The sequence below is a fragment of the Myxocyprinus asiaticus genome, chromosome 24 (genome assembly GCF_019703515.2).
Source record: "Myxocyprinus asiaticus isolate MX2 ecotype Aquarium Trade chromosome 24, UBuf_Myxa_2, whole genome shotgun sequence".
Lineage (NCBI taxonomy): Eukaryota > Metazoa > Chordata > Actinopteri > Cypriniformes > Catostomidae > Myxocyprinus > Myxocyprinus asiaticus.
This window is the reverse complement of record NC_059367.1, coordinates 17,901,604-17,920,011: the sequence shown is the minus strand read 5'-3', so window position 1 is coordinate 17,920,011 and position 18,408 is coordinate 17,901,604. Positions and strand designations below refer to the sequence as shown.

The following is an 18,408-nucleotide window of genomic DNA, read 5'->3' as shown; positions in this document are numbered from 1 at the left end:
ATTGTTTTGAGGAGTTTCATATTACTATTGTTAAATTACTTTCCACGCTGAATTGGGCTAATATACGTCAGACTCTAACATGACTCATTCTAAAGAACTACAAATACCAGCATCGTTTTCGGTTTAGGAGAGCTGCGCATGCGCACAGGTCTCAGTTGTCAAACGGTGGTTATGGAGATGAACAGAGGCAGCTGCTGTTGTTGGGTAAACTAACTCCTTTAAAATTTCTTATGAATTCTGCCAAATACTGAGCATTAAGAGTATTATAACGGGTGGTTATTCTGAGCAGTATCTGGCTGACTTGGTTGGTCGATGTAGATATTTTGTGCTGTTTTGAAAGAGTTTTAGCGTTCTTGTAAACAGTGTGGTTAGCCAGATTACACGCTAACGCTAACTACTTAAAATACAAACGTTGTTATGATAAACACAGTTCATGATATGCAGCAAACCTCTGAAAATATACGTAAGCTTTAATTAGAGACTAATCTGTAATTATAACAGGTTGCTATCAATTTGGCAATTTATTAGAAATTATTGTCTAATCCCTCGCATGGTGTTAAAAATGTGTATAAATTACATTGATATTGTCTAATAACTGTTCTCTTGTAAAGAGTTACCTCAAGAATGTTATATTTTGCCTTAGTTCAAGGGTAGTGTGATCCCAGTTTAAAGAACTGAACTAAGCATACCTGAACACAACACATTTTCACATGTAAAGGAATGCTGCCCAAATTACAAGTTGTTTTTTTTTCAGTTTATATACGTTATATTGGAGTTTTGGGCATTGTGTCAGTGTGTCAGGAGGAGTGCTTTGTGATATTTCCTATAGTATTCTGTCCACATGCCCATCAGAGCTCAGGAACGGGATGCCTCATAAGATAGGCTTCACTGTGATCAGCTGGTCTGGTCATGAAGAAAACTACAATGCCAAAAAGCTGATGGTCCATGCACCCACCATCAATGGCTGGAGATCCACTAGGTTAGTGAATCCTAAGTACAAGGACCAGGATAATCCTTTTGTCTTTAAACAGGATAAAAATGACTTATCGGACTTAGAAGTTGGAGAAATTGCTTCCATTTTGATTAATAATAACTTATTGTCAAAGCTTCTCATTTGTATTCAAGGTGTATTCATGGTTTATTTGACCAAAGATCATAATGAAGGCCATTACTTATATTTTTGAATGTGTTATGGGAGAGATTGATACTGAGAACAATTAAACGATGACTCTCCTTTTAATAACAAAATATTTCTGTACTGAAAATGTACTTTAATGAATATCTAATAATTGGTGCTTACTTTATCAAAGCATCATTATTATTATATCAATTATTATTATTGAGGGATGCAAACTACTCACCTTTTCAACTTAAGTCAATTTTCTGAAGCTAATTTGGTAATTTTGTTTGGTAAAATGTTCTGCATTTTTCTTATTAAATCACTTGAAAGGGTTACTTTAAGCTTAAACACATAAAGCTTTAAATACAACAAACAGATCAACTGAAAATATACATCTGGAACACCTGCTGTGATTTTCTCACCTTTTTCAACTCTTATGAGTGCATCCCTCATTCATAATTATTATTATTGTATATAACACCACTCACATTTTCTTCAGAAAATGTACCTATCTAGTTCTTTGAATATTATTGTTGTCTGTAGGTTCTGTCCATTCCCTCAGGAAATTACTCTGCAGTTGGTGGAGAGATGTCGCATCAGGAAGCTGCAGCTGCTGGCCCATCAGTACATGATCTCATCCAAGATCGAGTTCCACATTGGAGACAGACTGCCAGAGCCCACTTCACCCCAGCAGGCTCACTGGCTCCACAGACTGGGGTGAGAAAAGACCTAAACATCCCTGCTCCACTCTGTGCACACTATTAACGCCTGCACACAGATTCTAGAATTGTTCTGGGAAGTGCATGTATTTTGTAACTGTAACAATTATGCATTTATTTAGACAAAAAAAAAAAAAAAAATCCTGGATCTGTAATTTTTTTTAATTCACTTGTACTTGTGAAGAATATGCTCATGCAGCGTTATATTCAGCTTGCAAATCTTACTTTATTGAATGTGATGTGTCGTCCAGGTATGTGTCTCTCTCGGACAATGAGAAGACCGGTTTCAGAGCAAGAGAGCTGAAGTCAGTTCATGTCGATGCAGTGGGGGCTTACCTGAAACTCATCTTCCACAGAAACCATGCAAATCAGTACAACATCTACAATCAGGTACAAACAGATTCATGTGGGAATGAGGGTTGGTTTGCTCATTTGAATCATGTCTGTGTCATTTTATATTCACCTTCTTTCTTAAATTCTAGGTTGCATTGGTGGCCCTAAATATTTTAGGGGACCCTGTGGATGCAAATGATGTTGGCACATCGGTAAGTGACCGTTTAGGGAACGGAGTGCTACTCCTCAAATCCACCAGGTGGCGATGGTATTCAGTTCCTAATGTTTTCTTGGAAGACGTATGGAAGAATTTCTGTTAGCTTTATACATTTTTTCATGAATTGTTATTCCATCCCAAAACTTCACCAAAAGTGAATTTCATACATCCCTAATTATAAAACATATTTTCAGCTCTTAAATCTGATTGGATGAGCCACATTGGAAGCTGTTGTAAAAAGCCAATAAACACACCAAGGACTCCACATTAGTTGGATTCTGCATTAATACTACATTGATTGCTAAATAAACAAACAGCCTACACTTAGGCTATATTTTCTTTCTTCTAATTATTATTATTAGTAAATATAATTATTAGAAATTTGTGTTTTATCATATTGCTGTTGCTGTCAACTTTGCGTCATGTCTAACTACAAACTTTGACTGAGGTAAAATCATTGTAAGGAAAAGCCCCTTTTAGATTAAAAGCTTTTTGTCTGTTTATATATATATATATATATATATATATATATATATACTGATCAACCACAATATTAAATCCACCTGCCTAATATTGTGTAGGTCCCCCTCGTGCTGTAAAACAGCGCCAACCCACATCTCAGAATAGCATTCTATTCAAGAACCAGCTCATCTGGCACCAACAATCATGCCACGCTCCAAATCACTGAGATCACATTTTTTTCCTATTCTGATGGCTGATGTGAACATTAACTGATGCTCCTGACCCATATCTGCATGATTTTATGCATTGCAATGCTGCCACACGATTGGCTGATTAGATAATTGCATGGATGATTGTTGGTGCCAGACAGGCTGGTTTGAGTATTTCTGAAACTGCTGATCTCCTGGGATTTTCATGCACAACAGTCTCTAGAATTTACACCGAATGGTGCCAAAAACATCCAGTGAGCAGCAGTTCTGTGGATGGAAATGCCTTGTTGATGAGAGAGGTCAACAGAGAATGGCCAGACTGCTTTGAACTGACAAAGTTTACGGTAACTCAGATAACGTTCTGTACAATTGTGGTGAGAAGAATAGCATCTCGGAATGGTTGGTGATGTTTTGGATGTACGAGGGGGACCTACACAATATTAGGCAGGCGGTTTTAATGTTGTGGCTGATCGGTGTATATGTGTGTGTCTGTGTGTCTGTATGTGTATGTGTGTGTGTGTGTGTATATATATATATATATATATATATATATATATATATATAATATACACAGTTGTGCTCAAAAGTTTGCATACCCTTGGAGAATTGGTAATATATGTACCATTTTTAAAGAAAACATGAGTGAGCAGGCAAAACACATTTCTTTCTTTCTTATGGGATTCATATTCAACTGTAGGTTATAACAGAATGGCACAATTATAAAACAAAACATTGACCCCTGTTCAAAAGTCTGCATACCCTTAGTTCTTAATACTGTGTATTGCCCCCTTTAGCATCAATGACAGCATGCAGTCTTTTGTAATAGTTGTCTATGAGGCCCCAAATTCTTGCAGGTGGTATAGCTGCCCATTCGTCTTGGCAAAATGCCTCCAGGTCATGCAAAGTCTTTGGTTGTCTTGGAAGAACTGCACATTTGAGATCTCCCTAGAGTGGCTTGATGATATTAAGGTCAGGAGACTGTGATGGCCACTCCAGAACCTTCACCTTTTTCTGCTGTAACCACTTGAGGGGCAACTTGGCCTTGTGCTTAGGGTCATTGTCATGCTGGAAAGTCCAAGAGCGTCCCATGCGCAGCTTTCGTGCAGAAGAATGCAAATTGTCTGCCAGTATTTTCTGATAACATGCTGCATTCATCTTGCCATCAATTTTCACAAGATTCCCCATGCCTTTAGAGCTCACACACCCCCAAAACATCAGTGAGCCACCACCATGCTTCACAGTGGGGATGGTATTCTTTTCACTATAGGCCTTGTTGACACCTCTCCAAACATAGCGCTTATGGTTGTGACCATAAAGCTCTATTTTGGTCTCGTCAATCCAAATTACAGTGTGCCAGAGGCTGTGAGGTGTGTCAAGGTGTTTTCAGGCATATTGTAACTGGGCTTTTTTGTGGTATTGGTGCAGTAAAGGCTTCTTTCTGGCAACTCGACCATGCAGCTCATTTTTGTTCAAGTATCGTCGTATTGTGCTCCTTGAAACAGCCACACCGTCTTTTTCCAGAGCAGCCTGTATTTCTCCTGAGGTTACCTGTGGGTTTTTCTTTGTATCCCGAACAATTCTTCTGGTAGTTGTGGCTGAAATCTTTCTTGGTCTACCTGACCTTGGCTTGGTATCAAGAGATCCCTGAATTTTCCACTTCTTAATAAGTGATTGAACAGTACTGACTGGCATTTTCAAGGCTTTGGATATCTTTTTATATTCTTTTCCATCTTTATAAAGTTCCATTACCTTGTTACACAGGTCTTTTGACAGTTCTTTTCTGCTCCCCATGGCTCAGTATCTAGCCTGGTCAGTGCATCCATGTGAGAGCTAACAAACTCATTGACTATTTATACACAGACACTAATTGCAATTTCAAAAGCCACAGGTGTGGGAAATTAACGTTAAATTGCCATTTAAACCTGTGTGTGTTACCTTGTGTGTCTGTAACAAGGCCAAACATTCAAGGGTATGTAAACTTTTGATCAGGGCCATTTGGGTGATTTCTGTTATCATTATGATTTAAAAAGGAGCCAAACAACTATGTGATAATAAATGACTTCATATGGTCACTGTCCTTAAATAAAAGACTTTTTTTTTTTGCATGATCAGTCATATTTTCAAAATCAATGCCAAAATTTCACAATTTCTGCCAGGGTATGCAAACTTTTGAGCACAACTGTATATATATATATATATATATATATATATATATATATATATATATATATATATAATAATTATTATTATTTTTCATACCTGTGGCTTGTTGAGTTGTTTTATTTAGCAGATAGATGCAAATGTCAGAAATGTTTCCACTGTTTCCAACTGCACTGGGATCCTCTTTTACAACAACATACCTTTTAGCTGTAATTCAGCGCTATAAGCACACCACAGCCTCAAATCGTATCACTCATCAATATATCCAGTCTCAGCCTCCCCCCATCTCCCATTATTTGCCCTCTCTTTCTCTCTCACTCCCCCTCTTTCTTTCTCATGCTCTCTTTCTCCTATTACACTCACCTTGTCTTCCCCCTGCTTTTTTTTTTCTCTCTCTCTAGTCCTCTCCAACCTGGCTAACAATCTCTGCATTGTTAATCTCTAATCCCTCTCTCTCTGTCCAGGCTGGAATCTCTTTGTGTTATCCAGGCCTCTGTCTCTGGTCATAATAACTCTCGATTCTCAGGTTGAAATTAATATTTTTTTTAACCTTTGTTTATTGGCCAGTTATTAATAGCCCAAAACATTTTATCAGGGATTTTGTTGTGAGTGATTCACATAATGTGATGCGTTATTGTGAGGGCATTGCATTTAGAATTGGTCTGTATAGGCTTGCTAGTGCACTTGTTTGTTTTCAGCAACATCTTTGTCTTTGTTCTTATTCCCCAGCTCAACCGAGATCAGCTGATTGATCAATATCTTAACAACAGCCAATACAGCTCAGCCTTGGATGGCACATACACAGGGTAAAAACTGAAATGCATTACATACATAGAACAGACGTTCACTCTCTGTTTCCCACATAAACACTTTGTGTATTATTGTTGTCTTTTAGGCTTTCGAGTTATAAATGTGAATCTATCTCGCCGCTTGATGACTTGGCATTCGACATGTATCAGGACCCTGAAGTGGCCCATGTCATTCGTTTACTGGACCAGAAAAAACAGGAGATGGTTCGGCAGGAGAGATTTGATCTAGTGAAAAAATTCAAACAAGCAATTGCAGACTTGCTAAAGGTTTGCCTTCATGACTTTCGTACTTTTTTTTTTTTTTTTTTTTTTTTTTTTGGATCCCTCTTTGTTTTAACGTCTAGTATATTAATGATATGTTAAGATGAGTTATGAATCTGGAGTTAGGGGAAGAGGGAGTTGAAATGTATACAGGTGCATTCCAGGAGTGTTGGCTGTTGCACTCTTTTAGTTTTATGGTAATTATAGAACCAAATTAAAAGTTTCCTCTTAAAGACATTAGATCAGTGTAAAACAAGCACTCGTTTCTCTCTTGTTTATTTTTTTCTGTTAAGGTGGGAGAGCGTTTGGGGCGGTATGATGTGGAGAAACACAGTGCCATAGAACGAGAGGACTATGACACAGCCAAGCAGAAGAAAGAGGAAATGGATGCTTACAGGCTCACAGTCTACCAGCAGCTGGAGCTCCACAACCTGCTGGACACCAGTCAGGTATACATCCATCCATCCATATTCCTGCTTGTCATCCATCCGTCCGTCCATCCATCCATCCATCCATCAAACCAACCACTTGTTTGACATTATTCAGTTTTATCCTCGAAGCCATGATTAATTTCTTGTGTTGTGAGGACCCTGGCTCCAGTGAGATTAGTATTTTGATATGACTTTGTCCCATCTGAAAAGTGATTCTGCTTGTTCTCCTGAGATCAGTTGCTTAATTCTTACATGTCTGAGACGAGGAGACATATTTGTACAAGAGACAATAAATGGCCAGGACAAAGCATCATAGAGCTCTATTCTTGACTGACTTAACCAGGACCATGTGCTGTGATCGGCCCCTGTGCTCCGACAAACCATTCTCTGCTCTGTGTGAAGGCTTTTGTTTATACTGTCAGTGTGGGAGAACATATCAGCATGTAGAGATCGTAATCTTTGTTGGGATTTTTCAGACTTAGTTTCATAACACTTCTCTTTCTGCCCCATTTTCCCTTCACTGGTTTATAATGCTAATGATTAGATATTTTGACTGTTTATCAATAGTAATGATAAATACTGAATAAAAATAAAGAATTTGAAATGTCGTTTTTCTATACTAATTTTATACTGTAGATCCAAAGAATTGCAGAGATTTTCGACGGTGAATTTCTCTCTCCAAAAGCTGGAATGCAAAAACCCACATCTCGTCCAGAGGACTCACCCAGGAAGAAGAAACAAAACCAAGATGTGAAGGAGACCGATGCGCAGGACACCCCAAAACCAGCTACCCTTAAACACACAGTTGTTCCAATACCGCTGACTCCTCCACACGTGCCCAAGATTGATGTAAGTCTTGATATACACTGTAAACTGAGCAAAATACTAGTTTCAAGACCACTCTCTGCTATAAGCCTCAGTTATCTGCCATAATGAAAGATTATTTGCCTGGCCAATGCTGTAAACATAATGTAGCTCATCTTCACTAGTGAAATAATCCAGCTCCATCTTTACTGACACAAGGTGAGTCTTTGAAGACTTAATATCTGTGCATATGTGTGGCTTATTGTGCTTGTCAGGGATTTGCATTAGCCAATGTAGCCCACAGAGGGTTTTATGTTTCAACATTTAATTAAAAGATTTAAAGGTGAATTGAGTAATTTCTGCACCCCTTCTGCCCTGCTCCTCAGGTGGTCCACCCCAAACTCTATAGCAATTGTTAAGAAAGAATTTGACACAGACTGCTCAAACAACACCCTGTTTTACATTTCTTTTAGAAACTAATTTTTACAAAAATTACAAATTAATGTATACTTGTTAATTATGACGTATGATACATTTAATTCTGTGCTGAATGAAGTGTGTCATTTTTGCACCACTGGTGTCACCAAACTTAATTGCAAAAATAATTCTGGATACTCTCTCCCCAAAGTTGCGGCATTTTTGCTGTTTTCGGTTTGTTGGGATGCTCAAACAAACAGAGTAAAGTTTTAATATCTCCAGAGATCCATATTCTTTACATTTTTGGGAGAAATAAACCTACGACTGGCTAACTTACAGGTCACTCTTCATTAAGATGGGGTAGGGGAAAGTATGTAAACAGTGTAAAAAATTACACACTTCAACTTTAACACGTGTTAAATGACAGTGTATCAGTATTGTAATATGAGGAGCGATCATATAAGTTTGTGTGTGTGTGTGTGTGTGTGTTTCCACAGATCAGTTCCCTTCCTTATGACGAGAGGCCTCTACCTTCTTTTAGGAAGAGATCGAGTGAGCCTCCAGTCAGTCAGGTCGATGAAATGCCCCCTCTGACAGACTCAGCCACCCCACGCAGCCCTGGGGTCACAGGACAGCCAGAACCCCTCACAGAGAAAGCCCAGAGAGAGGCCAGTCTGCCCATTGAGATCTATGGAGACAGTCTGGTGAGACACACAGAATATACAGTTTCCAATTGTTTGATTTTGTGGAGTTGGTGATCATTGTACCCTTATTAATTTGAATAAAATGTTTAAAGGTCAAACACATATTAAAGAACAGACTACGTCATATCCAGATCCCATTCCCCCTCTCTCCCCCCTCCATCTTTCTTCCTACCTCAATTTACATATGCGATTAAGGCAAAAATCCCATATATATATATATATATATATATATATATATATATATATATATATATATATATATATATATATATATTAGAATGGAGCCTTTTATATAGCTATTAAAGAGGTCATAAATCTTTTTTTTTTTTTTTTTCTGAAATACAGCAAGTGATGATTTAGTTTCCCATAACCTTTTCCCACCCTCTTCTGACCATTAAAATTGGGTCATTTTGAATGCTGTTCCTTTAATACTTTTAAGTAATGGCCCTCTTCGAAGGTGGAATGTGTTACAGCTCTTGATGTGTTAATATGGGCAATCATGGGCAAACATGCTGGCAGAGAATTGAGGAAGTTTGGAACAAGGCATCTTTGCAGCTTAATTTTAATAACTGATCTTTTTGTGCTGCGTGCAGAGGATTTAAATTAAGCCGTTGTCATTAATTTCCACCTCTGTGAACAAAAATTGCTTGCCGCAGTTTAGATTGCGCTACTACAGCCAGATGAAAGCAGGTGGTCAAATTAATTTTATTTAAAAAAGATGTTTGTGTACATTTTATATCGATCATATCAGCTGTAATTCATCAAATAATTATCAAATGATGGAGAAGTGTTATAACCTGGCATATATCCATATGCATGGTGTTGTCAAGCACATATTAAAGAGATGATTTAGGTGTCTGGATCATAATAGTCAGTTATGCTTATCAGTCCTGCCAAAGTGTTTTAGATAACGGTGGTCTGCTGCATCCACCGCTATATATTATGCAGAATCGGCCTGCAAGATCAGAATTGCGAATGCAAATTACGTTCATCAGCAATTTTGTGGCCGCGTTTGTGCTGTTGCATGATCTGCATAAATCCTTTAGTGAATCAGGCACTAAACCAACCGAGAAGGCACGTACAAATTTACAGGGCGCAATTCATTCTTAGTGAATTAGTCTTTTATTTCAAAAGAGCAAGGATTTTTCCCAAGTTGACCCATTTAGGCCAAAAGGTCCAGAAAACCTAGTTTGGAATTATATAAAATTTGCTGTAAGTGTTTAACACCTCCCCGAGATCACCATCTATAACTGTTGTTTATGGTCTCGCAGCCCTGGGCAAACTCTGCACGATAAAGGTCAAAAGGTCAGCTGTTGTATACAGTTTGTGTGCTGTTTTTGGAATGTGATCCTATATTTCAGTTCCTCTTTCTCTTTAAGGTGGCAGGTGCCTATTCAAAAACATGGACCTACAGGGAGGACGCCTTGCTGGGAGTCTACAAGAAACTGTTGGAGGTTTCACCCGGAACCCCAAAAGCAGAACTGCGGAGCATGACGCGAGCAGCTGTGTTCCTCTGCAAGAAAGCTCTCACTGATAAAGTTTCATCTGTATGAGATCTCTTACAGAATCATTTTAACCCAGTCTCTTTTTCTGTCTTTATCGTCCCCTTCTCTCTCTCTCTGTCAGTTTTTTTTTTTTTTTTTTTTTCTCCTCTCCCTCTCCTTCTAATTTCTCTCATGTTCCCTTCTTTTCAGTTTCATTTCAGGCCAAAGACAGAACGGCACCATCAGTGGGGCTGATAGTTTTGAGTGTTTAGCAGGTGTCATGTTCTGTCTAGTATTGTGGTTTATCTGTAGAAGTGATACAGCTACAAATGAAGGATAAAGCCTGGCTTATCTCTCCCACGAGTGAACTCAGTCATAGGTTCGAGGGAAATTGTGAGAGGGCTGACTTTTTTTTTTAACAGTGGGCTTCCTGAATTAGACACAAGAGGGTCTGTAGAATGATGATTATTCATCATTTGCTGCACAGTAAAACACTTGTGTACTGTCCAAGGTCTAGTTTAGAGTTTAGTTTAAAAAGGGCAATGCATTGAGTTCTCTTTTAAAAATGAATCTTACTGTTAATGACATAACTCTTAATTATTATAGTGACTCCTGTCCTAACACCAAAGTACTTGGGATATTATGTATAATTAGTGACTAGAGTGTATGCATAATATTGACTGCATAGACTTCAAAAGTGAATTATGTTTAACAACATAATGAACTCTTACATAACCACAATAAAGCTCAGTAAATCTTAATAATGCTTTGCTGTCGATCTGTTTCTGCCCCTCAGGCTTCCTTAAAGGGCATCCATGTTTGTGGTCATGACGTGACAGCTGTTTCTTTATTGTGTTGTCACTCTTCAGATTAATCACACAGTGAAAGTCTCTGGCCTCAGCGTTGCATCCATAAACTCTTTTAAATGTTTGTTCTGTGAGTCTGAGCAATGTGCTCACTCCTGGATACATTCCAGAGACCAAATTCTCCCCAATGTTATTTAGTTAAACAAACACAGCACAGCATTTAACTGTGTGTTTTAGCTGACCACTTGGCGATCGAGCACCATGTGTTGCAGGTTTTGTCCGGTTATTACAGCTTAAAATTGGAAAAATTGCCACATACGATACTTTAGTAAAGAGGCAATATTTATTTTAAATTATTTTGTTTGAAAATTCATTCACATTTCTTTGGTTAGATAATAATTTGTAATGGGTAAACAGAGGTTCTTATTTGAAATAAATAAATAAATAAAAGATCATAAGCACGATGGACCCAACTCTCATATGCCAACACAACTCATAAAAAATAAAAAAAATCATAAGAGGAAATGAATCCTCTTATTGAAACTAATAGTTATATAAATGGGAAACTTGATTAAATAAATCACAGCATGTGACATAAAAAATATGTACTGTATTTGAATGTGTTTTATATATTTATATATAATATATATATATATATATATATATATATATATATATACTGTATATATAAATTTGTTTATGGTCTCTGTGTCCTGTCTCAGGTGTTTCAGGCATCCCTTAAGCTGCTTCGGATGATTCTGAGTGAGTTTATTCCTGGCCATCAGCTGGGCAGATCTGAGATCAGTCACTGTGTGGAACAGACCTGGAATAATCTGCTCTCCAGGACTGGAGACTCTGCCCTGAGACTTAGAACACTGGCCATCACCTTCATACAGGTCAGTACAGGCTTTTCTGTCCTGAAAGACTTTTTCTAAAAAGTGTAGGAATACACAGCTGTAGACTGAACACCCGATGGCATCAACAAACCCTGTAGGCTGTTGAAATATGTGGGTGATTCTTCAATTAGGGTCACTATGTACTACAGTACTTGAAATTATGAAAAATGAAACCCATTTAAACTATTTTTCATCTATGTTTAAACATTTATCCTGGAATAAGAGTCTGATCATGACCTTGATCAATCACAAGTGGATTTTGGAGTAATGCGTGATAGTGTGGATTTTTGAAACAAACACTTATATTATGCAGTATTTACTCAAATTTGCATTAACTTGAATAGAAAAAAACTTTGAAAACAAAAAAGTGTTGACTATCCATTGACAAATCTATCAGTTTTCGATTTTGGAACTGACACAAGAGAATGTTAACGCTTCTGTTAATCAGTCAGGAAAACTGCAAAATGGAAGGATAATTGCAAAATAGCCAAATATCGGCTGATTAATCAGCATGACCTGTACATTCGCCTATCAATATCCATGATATCCAACTTAATTTATTTTTGTGGGAAATATCAATTGTTTTCTAAAATGCTTGGTGTGATGGCAATGACCACAATATTGGGCACAGTGAGTCTTTGTTACAAAAAATTACAAATTGTACACATACTGTACTTTCCAAATAAATTGAAAAATGTACATGTAAATACCACAAATAAATTGTTCCTGTAATTGAAGAGTCACCTATATACTACTGTCAATCAGGCCACTTGGAATGAGTGACAATTTCAACAAGTTCAGTTTACTAAAACAGCTCTACTTCAAAGGCATCCTATGATGACCTGAATATCTGAGAATCTTTACCAACAGTCGGGATTGAAGACTGTCTGAAGGTACTTTAAATGTGTGGGAAGCCCATAGACATGCACTCAAGTATGAAAAGCATGCCTGAAATTTCTCTTTTACAGTAATTGTTATGTCAGATGTCCTCATTTCAGTCTTATTTATCAGATAAAATTTCATAAACATACCTGTTCTGACAACGCCAAAAATGATAATGACTGTTTCCTCATTACATGCTTTCACAGTGGCTTATGTATTATCATGGTATAACAACCTCACTATCAACATGGTAAGGTTTAAATGTATAGTATTGTGGAATTAGTGTATAGCTGCCAACAGGTTTATAGATTATACAGTATATACACATAAAACCTGTTTTTCAAAATCACAGTTTACAATCTTTTTGCCAGGTTGCATGTAAGGAATATTCCAGGTTCAATACAAATTAAGCTCAATGGGGCCAGTCCATAAATATTAAAATACTGACTGTTTCAAAAGTAAAGCCTGAAGACGTTAATATGATTTTAGTGTGATAAAATCACATTCTAACCTTTGTCTTTGTCAAGTTATATCCAATATTACAACTTCGTTGCGAAACCCTAAAAGGGCAATATAAACAACTTTAAAGCTCATAATAAGTTTTAATGTAAGAATTAATGTAAGTGCTTTAAAAAAATTATAAGCTTCACATTTCTGCCTTTTAAACTACACAATTTGGCCCATATTCACTGCCATTGTAAGTGCCTCACTGTAACCTTGATTTCTGCTTTTTGTTTAAAGAAAAGGAGGGATGAGTCAAAATGATTTTTTGTGGTAATCAACATTACTTCAGCAAAGCTGTTGATTGAGCTTAACTTTTTTTAATTCTGGAACATTCCTTTAAACTAGTTGCCTGTAGAATGTTGGCCCACTTGTGCTCTGTCAAACAATGAAAATGCTGCCAATGAGGTTGATAGACTTGTTGTTCAGGAACAAAACCCTGTGATCATGTGAGGCAATGCTGAATTATTTCATAATCTGTATCACATATAGTAGGCTGTCTGATAATTTATTGTTCACTATTAAGATCAGCAGGGTACACATTCCAGTGTATTATGTGATAATGAGGTATCTGTAAATCTCACATGTATGTTCCACACTTTTTAGTTTACATTGGAAGGTTTTGTTGATAAAAAGGATGACATTTTTTTTATCACTTTCTTAGGATCCTATTAAAAAAGGTTTTTAAGTAGAAAAAAATTTATTAAAGTGGTTTTGTATTTTTTTTGACTAATCCTTTTACAATTTACGGACAAAGGTGCTTTCTTCACCTGGCAACATTAAAAATTATTCTAATATGACCACAATAAATACTTTGTCTCTTCATGACTTGCTTGGTATTTTATTGGGTGCAGGCTGCAAAAATCTATGGTCCAAAATGATAATAAATAATAAATCTTAATGATGGCCACTTTTCCATAATTCTCAAAGTTTTCCTGTTAAAAAATGTTTGTTCCACACAAGCTTTCCAGAGGTGTTGGTTGTTAATGGGAAGTCTGTTACTTTGTCAGCATCGTGGGGGAGGGCAAGGATCAACTCTGGCTTCACACATAGTACTGACGTACCTTGTAAACTAAAGCGGCAGTTTCAAACAAGGATGTCTCTTGTAAATTTAAAAGCTGGTTTTGTGTTTTAAACATGGACTAAAAACAAAAGGTTTTAATTTCGGCTTGTTCTGAGCAGAAAGGTTTTTTTTGCTTTCCGGTTCCAGCGTTCCGCTGCCTCCATTCCAGTTGGTAACTGGTTAGAAAGAAATTAAAGAATGGTTACCACATCTCTCAAGAAAAAAAATGGACCCGGTCTGGAAAAACACACTCAAAATAAGGGACTTGCCTTGACCAAAATAAGTGCTGATAATTTTTTTTTTCCTTATTTGGGAATTATCAGCATAGAAATCATATGCAAAGTATACAGTAGCCTATATAAAATAATGTCTTTTTCAATATATGTGTTCTTAATTTTACAAATATCATTAATATTAAACATGTCATTATTATTTAATACATATTTCATTATTTTATTTGTTTTAATTACAGATCTGCTTCTCATTCAGAACCCGGCAGCATCAAATCTTGTGTGATGCAGCAGTTTCCTTCAGAATCATGTTCAACTAAAATGAGAGAAGCCTAATTTTTTGGGCAACAGGAAGTGGTGTAATTCTGTAATAAACCTTCGTTCCCGTTTTCGGTTATATTCTGCAAAAATGTTAGTTTGTTTTCGGTTTCAATCCTTGGAATGTTTTTAGTCCCTGGTTTTTAAAGCTAGGTTGTAGAGTTGTTTGTGCCTAGGGCATTGTTGTTGTTTTAAGTATGTTTTAAAGATCCGATAAAAGGAATATTAGAGTTTTGTGTCTTTTGTCAATCTGTGTTTACCTTTGAGGTCATCTATATGCTAGTGTACTAAAAGCTGACACTTTTAGGAGATACACATTTCAAATTTACAGTCATTCTCTTCTGTGAAAACAGACCAATGAAATTAATGACTTGGCTTGCAATAAACAGATGTCCAATCAAATACTCTCTAGAACGAGTATGTCCCTCTTCCGATACATTTTTAACTGACTAGAAAGTAGCAAATCATGGTTCATGAGTTGACTATTATGAAACTAAAGCCTATTAGTTTTTATTTTATTTTTTTTAAAGGGGATGAGCCCTTGGATATGTCCCACCTACAAACTTTCTTTATGGAAATGGATTTCGCTCATCCAACAAATTCACAGTATATTTAATCTTATTTATTTTCTTTTTTTTGTTGTTGCAGGAAATGGCTTTATTTAATGAGGTGAGATCTCTGCAAAATGTGCCTTTGGAAATTGTCAGACCCATACAAAGCAATCTACCTATTAGGCTGGCTCTTAGCAGACTGGAACTGCTGGAAAAGCTTCTAGAACAGCTGGGCACCAAAGACTCTGGCTTCACACTCGACAACGTCATGCGGGTACTGACCAACTTCTCATCTCTTTGAGATGATCTCACCCAGAATGGGTGTCAACCCACTCTGCTCAGTCAAGCAGAAAGCTTGATGTTTAAAGAAGGTTTGGAGTCTTTAAGCTAAAGCTTTAAGATACAGTAGCCTAAAGGATTGGAAATGGCTGGTAAGATTTATATAACCACATGATTCGCATTGATTGTTGCAATCTGAGGCAAGACACCGAATAGCATTAGCTGCCCGTTTTTGCCATGACTATTTAGCAGAAATCTGCGGTTTGTAGTTGGATGTACTGTATGTGCTAACCTAGAATGTACTTGAGCCTTTAAGACCACACACAAAATATCTGAGATTTGAAATTCATGAAGAATCTGTTTGGCCAAAATATCATCTGACAGGGTCTGAAGTTTAATTTCTTTCTCACAGCTATCATTAAGATTTCTGAGGGATTCATTAGACTAAAACAAGGCAGCCTTTGTATGACAGAGTGGCTCTTGTCGATGCTGTGTAACGTCTGTTACCATTAGTTACTTAAAGGTGGCACAAGGGCTGGTTGGGCTGCCAACTCAAAGCCACAAAGTCAAAGAGTTTCACAGAGTTACATATCCATGGTACAGTTTATAAAAATTATCCAAGCATTCTCTTTTCTTCTCTGTCCCAGCACTGCTACTTCAATTGCAGAAAGCTGTTCATTCCTAATTCCTTTCAGGGTCTCAGACAGAGTTTGCTCTTTTTATTTAGTTTTTCTTTTGGCATCTGTGCAGCTTGAAGAATGTTTGCAGGACAAACCATCAGCCCTACTACAACAGAGACTGTCAAATTTCACAATGAACTGAAATGTGAGGTTTGTCTCTGCTTTCCTATTGGGCTTTGATGCATTAAGACAACAGCATCTACTGGTTTTTATCTAAGCTTGGATGGTTTAGTTTAGTTCGTCACAACTGGGTTTCATGAGTCTAATTTATTCCTCCACATGGTAATGCAACAGCTGTGTGTGTTTAGTTACTTTTACATTTCTGAAACTTTTGAAAAGCTGGGTTACGATTCTATATCTGGAAAAAGATTGCTGGAAAATAAATCGTATGGACAGGATATTTAAGGTTTTGTTCACCAAAAAATGAAAATTTTGTCTTCATTTACTCACCCTCATGTCATTCCAAACTAGTATTTATTTTGTTCCATGGAACATGAAAGCAGGAATTTTGAAGATCCACGCAGCTTTTCCGTACAATGAAAGCATATAGTGACAATGTCCAAAAAGGACAGAAATATTCAAATCTGGCATGATGTGTCTTGTAAGGTTTTTTTTTTTCTTTCATTTTATGTTTGGAGTGACATTAGAGTGAGTAAATGTTGACATAATTTGAATTTCTGGTTGAACTAGTCCTTTAAAAGACATTTTTGCTACAGTAGCAAATGGGCCTTTCTTTTAGTTTTGCTCTCTTGAATGGTGATTTCTCGCAAAATGGTTGCTGTAGGTTACACACAGCGATGGCTGCTAAATGTCTTCTGCCTGCTGTGGTTTCTTGGGAGATGAAATGGGCTTCAGGGCACAGCATAGAGGCGACTGGGTTTCCTGTAATTAAAATGAGAGAGGATCCAGAGCCTGGGGGAACATGAATAGGATCTGTGTATGGAGAGGGAGAGAAAAAGCAAGAATGTGAGAGACATTTGAAAAAAAATATTTATACTGACTAGAGTTTATATACAGCCTTTTTCTCACATCAAACAGCAAATAGAGGGAATTGTAGTTTTTTTTTTTTTACATTTCAAAATTCACTTTTTATCTTATTTTCTTGCTCTAATAGTTTTTTTATTTTTTATCTTGTCACATCTATTTTAAAATCACTAGATAGTATTATTATAGAATACTGGGATATAGATTATTAATTAAATATGTTTGTTTATTTATTTTTTTTTAGTTTTTGACAGTTGGGTTGGAGCACAACGCTGCCTCAGTGCGATTACTCTCGGTGCGAGTTGTCCAGGCCATGTACCATCTTCATGGTAAAGCGGTTCTACATTATCTGCCACCCAATGACACCAGCACATGTAAAAACATCCTCTACAAGAACCTCTTTGACTCTCTTTCAAAGTTGGATGGAAATACCATTGACACACAGGTAAAACCAGTTTGGAGAGCTTAGTCAGACTTGCGTGTTATAATCTAAATGTTTGGAACTTTTTTTCTTTTTTTTTTTTTTTTGCATCGGCTTAAAGAATGTTGGAATATCACTTTAAAAATCATCAGTTTAAAACGTAGTGAATGAAAACTTTGGAGAGGCCATTGATTAACAGAACCACTGTTACCAGTCCTAGATCTTTCATTGGCTGTAATGACGCCATGCCAGTCAGGATGACATAAAGGGTATGAGTGAACAGCCAACATGACTGTACTGTTCCACAATTCACTCTCTTACTCACATTCTCCAGAAGCCAAAAAAGGGAGCAGAACAGGAAAAAGGTGAACAAGAGAAAGAGGAAATCAGGAGCTTACAGGAGCAGCTTGCAGTACTGAAGGAGATCAGTGTAGGTTTGAGTTTTCACACAAACACAATGAGAGAACAGATGTAGCCAAACATATTATAACATGGTGTTGGCAGAGTTAATGTGAATGGCAGAGTTCATTAATGATGTAAGTCTTTGTTTTAGGATAAAGGGAAGGAAAATGCCTGGAAAGTACCTGAGAAAAAAGCTGAAAAGGCGACTAAATCAGGTGTGTGTGTGTGTGTGTGTGTGTGCGTGCGTGCGTGCGTGTACATGTTT

General features: G+C 37.0%; 1 protein-coding gene across 6 annotated transcripts in view; it reads left to right on the top strand.

The window, feature by feature from the left end:
- Nucleotides 1–41: 41 nt before the first annotated feature.
- LOC127414851 (centrosomal protein of 104 kDa-like) overlaps nt 42–18,408 on the top strand; it is a 30,568-nt gene continuing 12,201 nt past the window's right edge. For 2 of the 6 annotated variants that reach the window (XR_007892863.1, XM_051653198.1), the window contains exons 1-16: nt 42–204; nt 830–979; nt 1,664–1,837; nt 2,091–2,229; nt 2,322–2,384; nt 5,950–6,026; nt 6,116–6,296; nt 6,584–6,739; nt 7,358–7,570; nt 8,440–8,646; nt 10,026–10,193; nt 11,659–11,832; nt 15,475–15,651; nt 17,565–17,765; nt 18,076–18,171; nt 18,295–18,358. Coding sequence is in view for 5 of the 6 variants with exons in the window: in XM_051653198.1 (XP_051509158.1) it covers nt 867–979; nt 1,664–1,837; nt 2,091–2,229; nt 2,322–2,384; nt 5,950–6,026; nt 6,116–6,296; nt 6,584–6,739; nt 7,358–7,570; nt 8,440–8,646; nt 10,026–10,193; nt 11,659–11,832; nt 15,475–15,651; nt 17,565–17,765; nt 18,076–18,171; nt 18,295–18,358 (2,203 nt within the window). In the remaining variant the exon portion in view is untranslated. Of the gene's footprint in view, nt 205–829; nt 980–1,663; nt 1,838–2,090; nt 2,230–2,321; nt 2,385–5,949; nt 6,027–6,115; nt 6,297–6,583; nt 6,740–7,357; nt 7,571–8,439; nt 8,647–10,025; nt 10,194–11,658; nt 11,833–15,474; nt 15,652–17,564; nt 17,766–18,075; nt 18,172–18,294; nt 18,359–18,408 lie in introns of those variants that run through there. The other 4 variants (XM_051653196.1, XM_051653194.1, XM_051653195.1 and 1 more) reach the window with 3 other exon arrangements.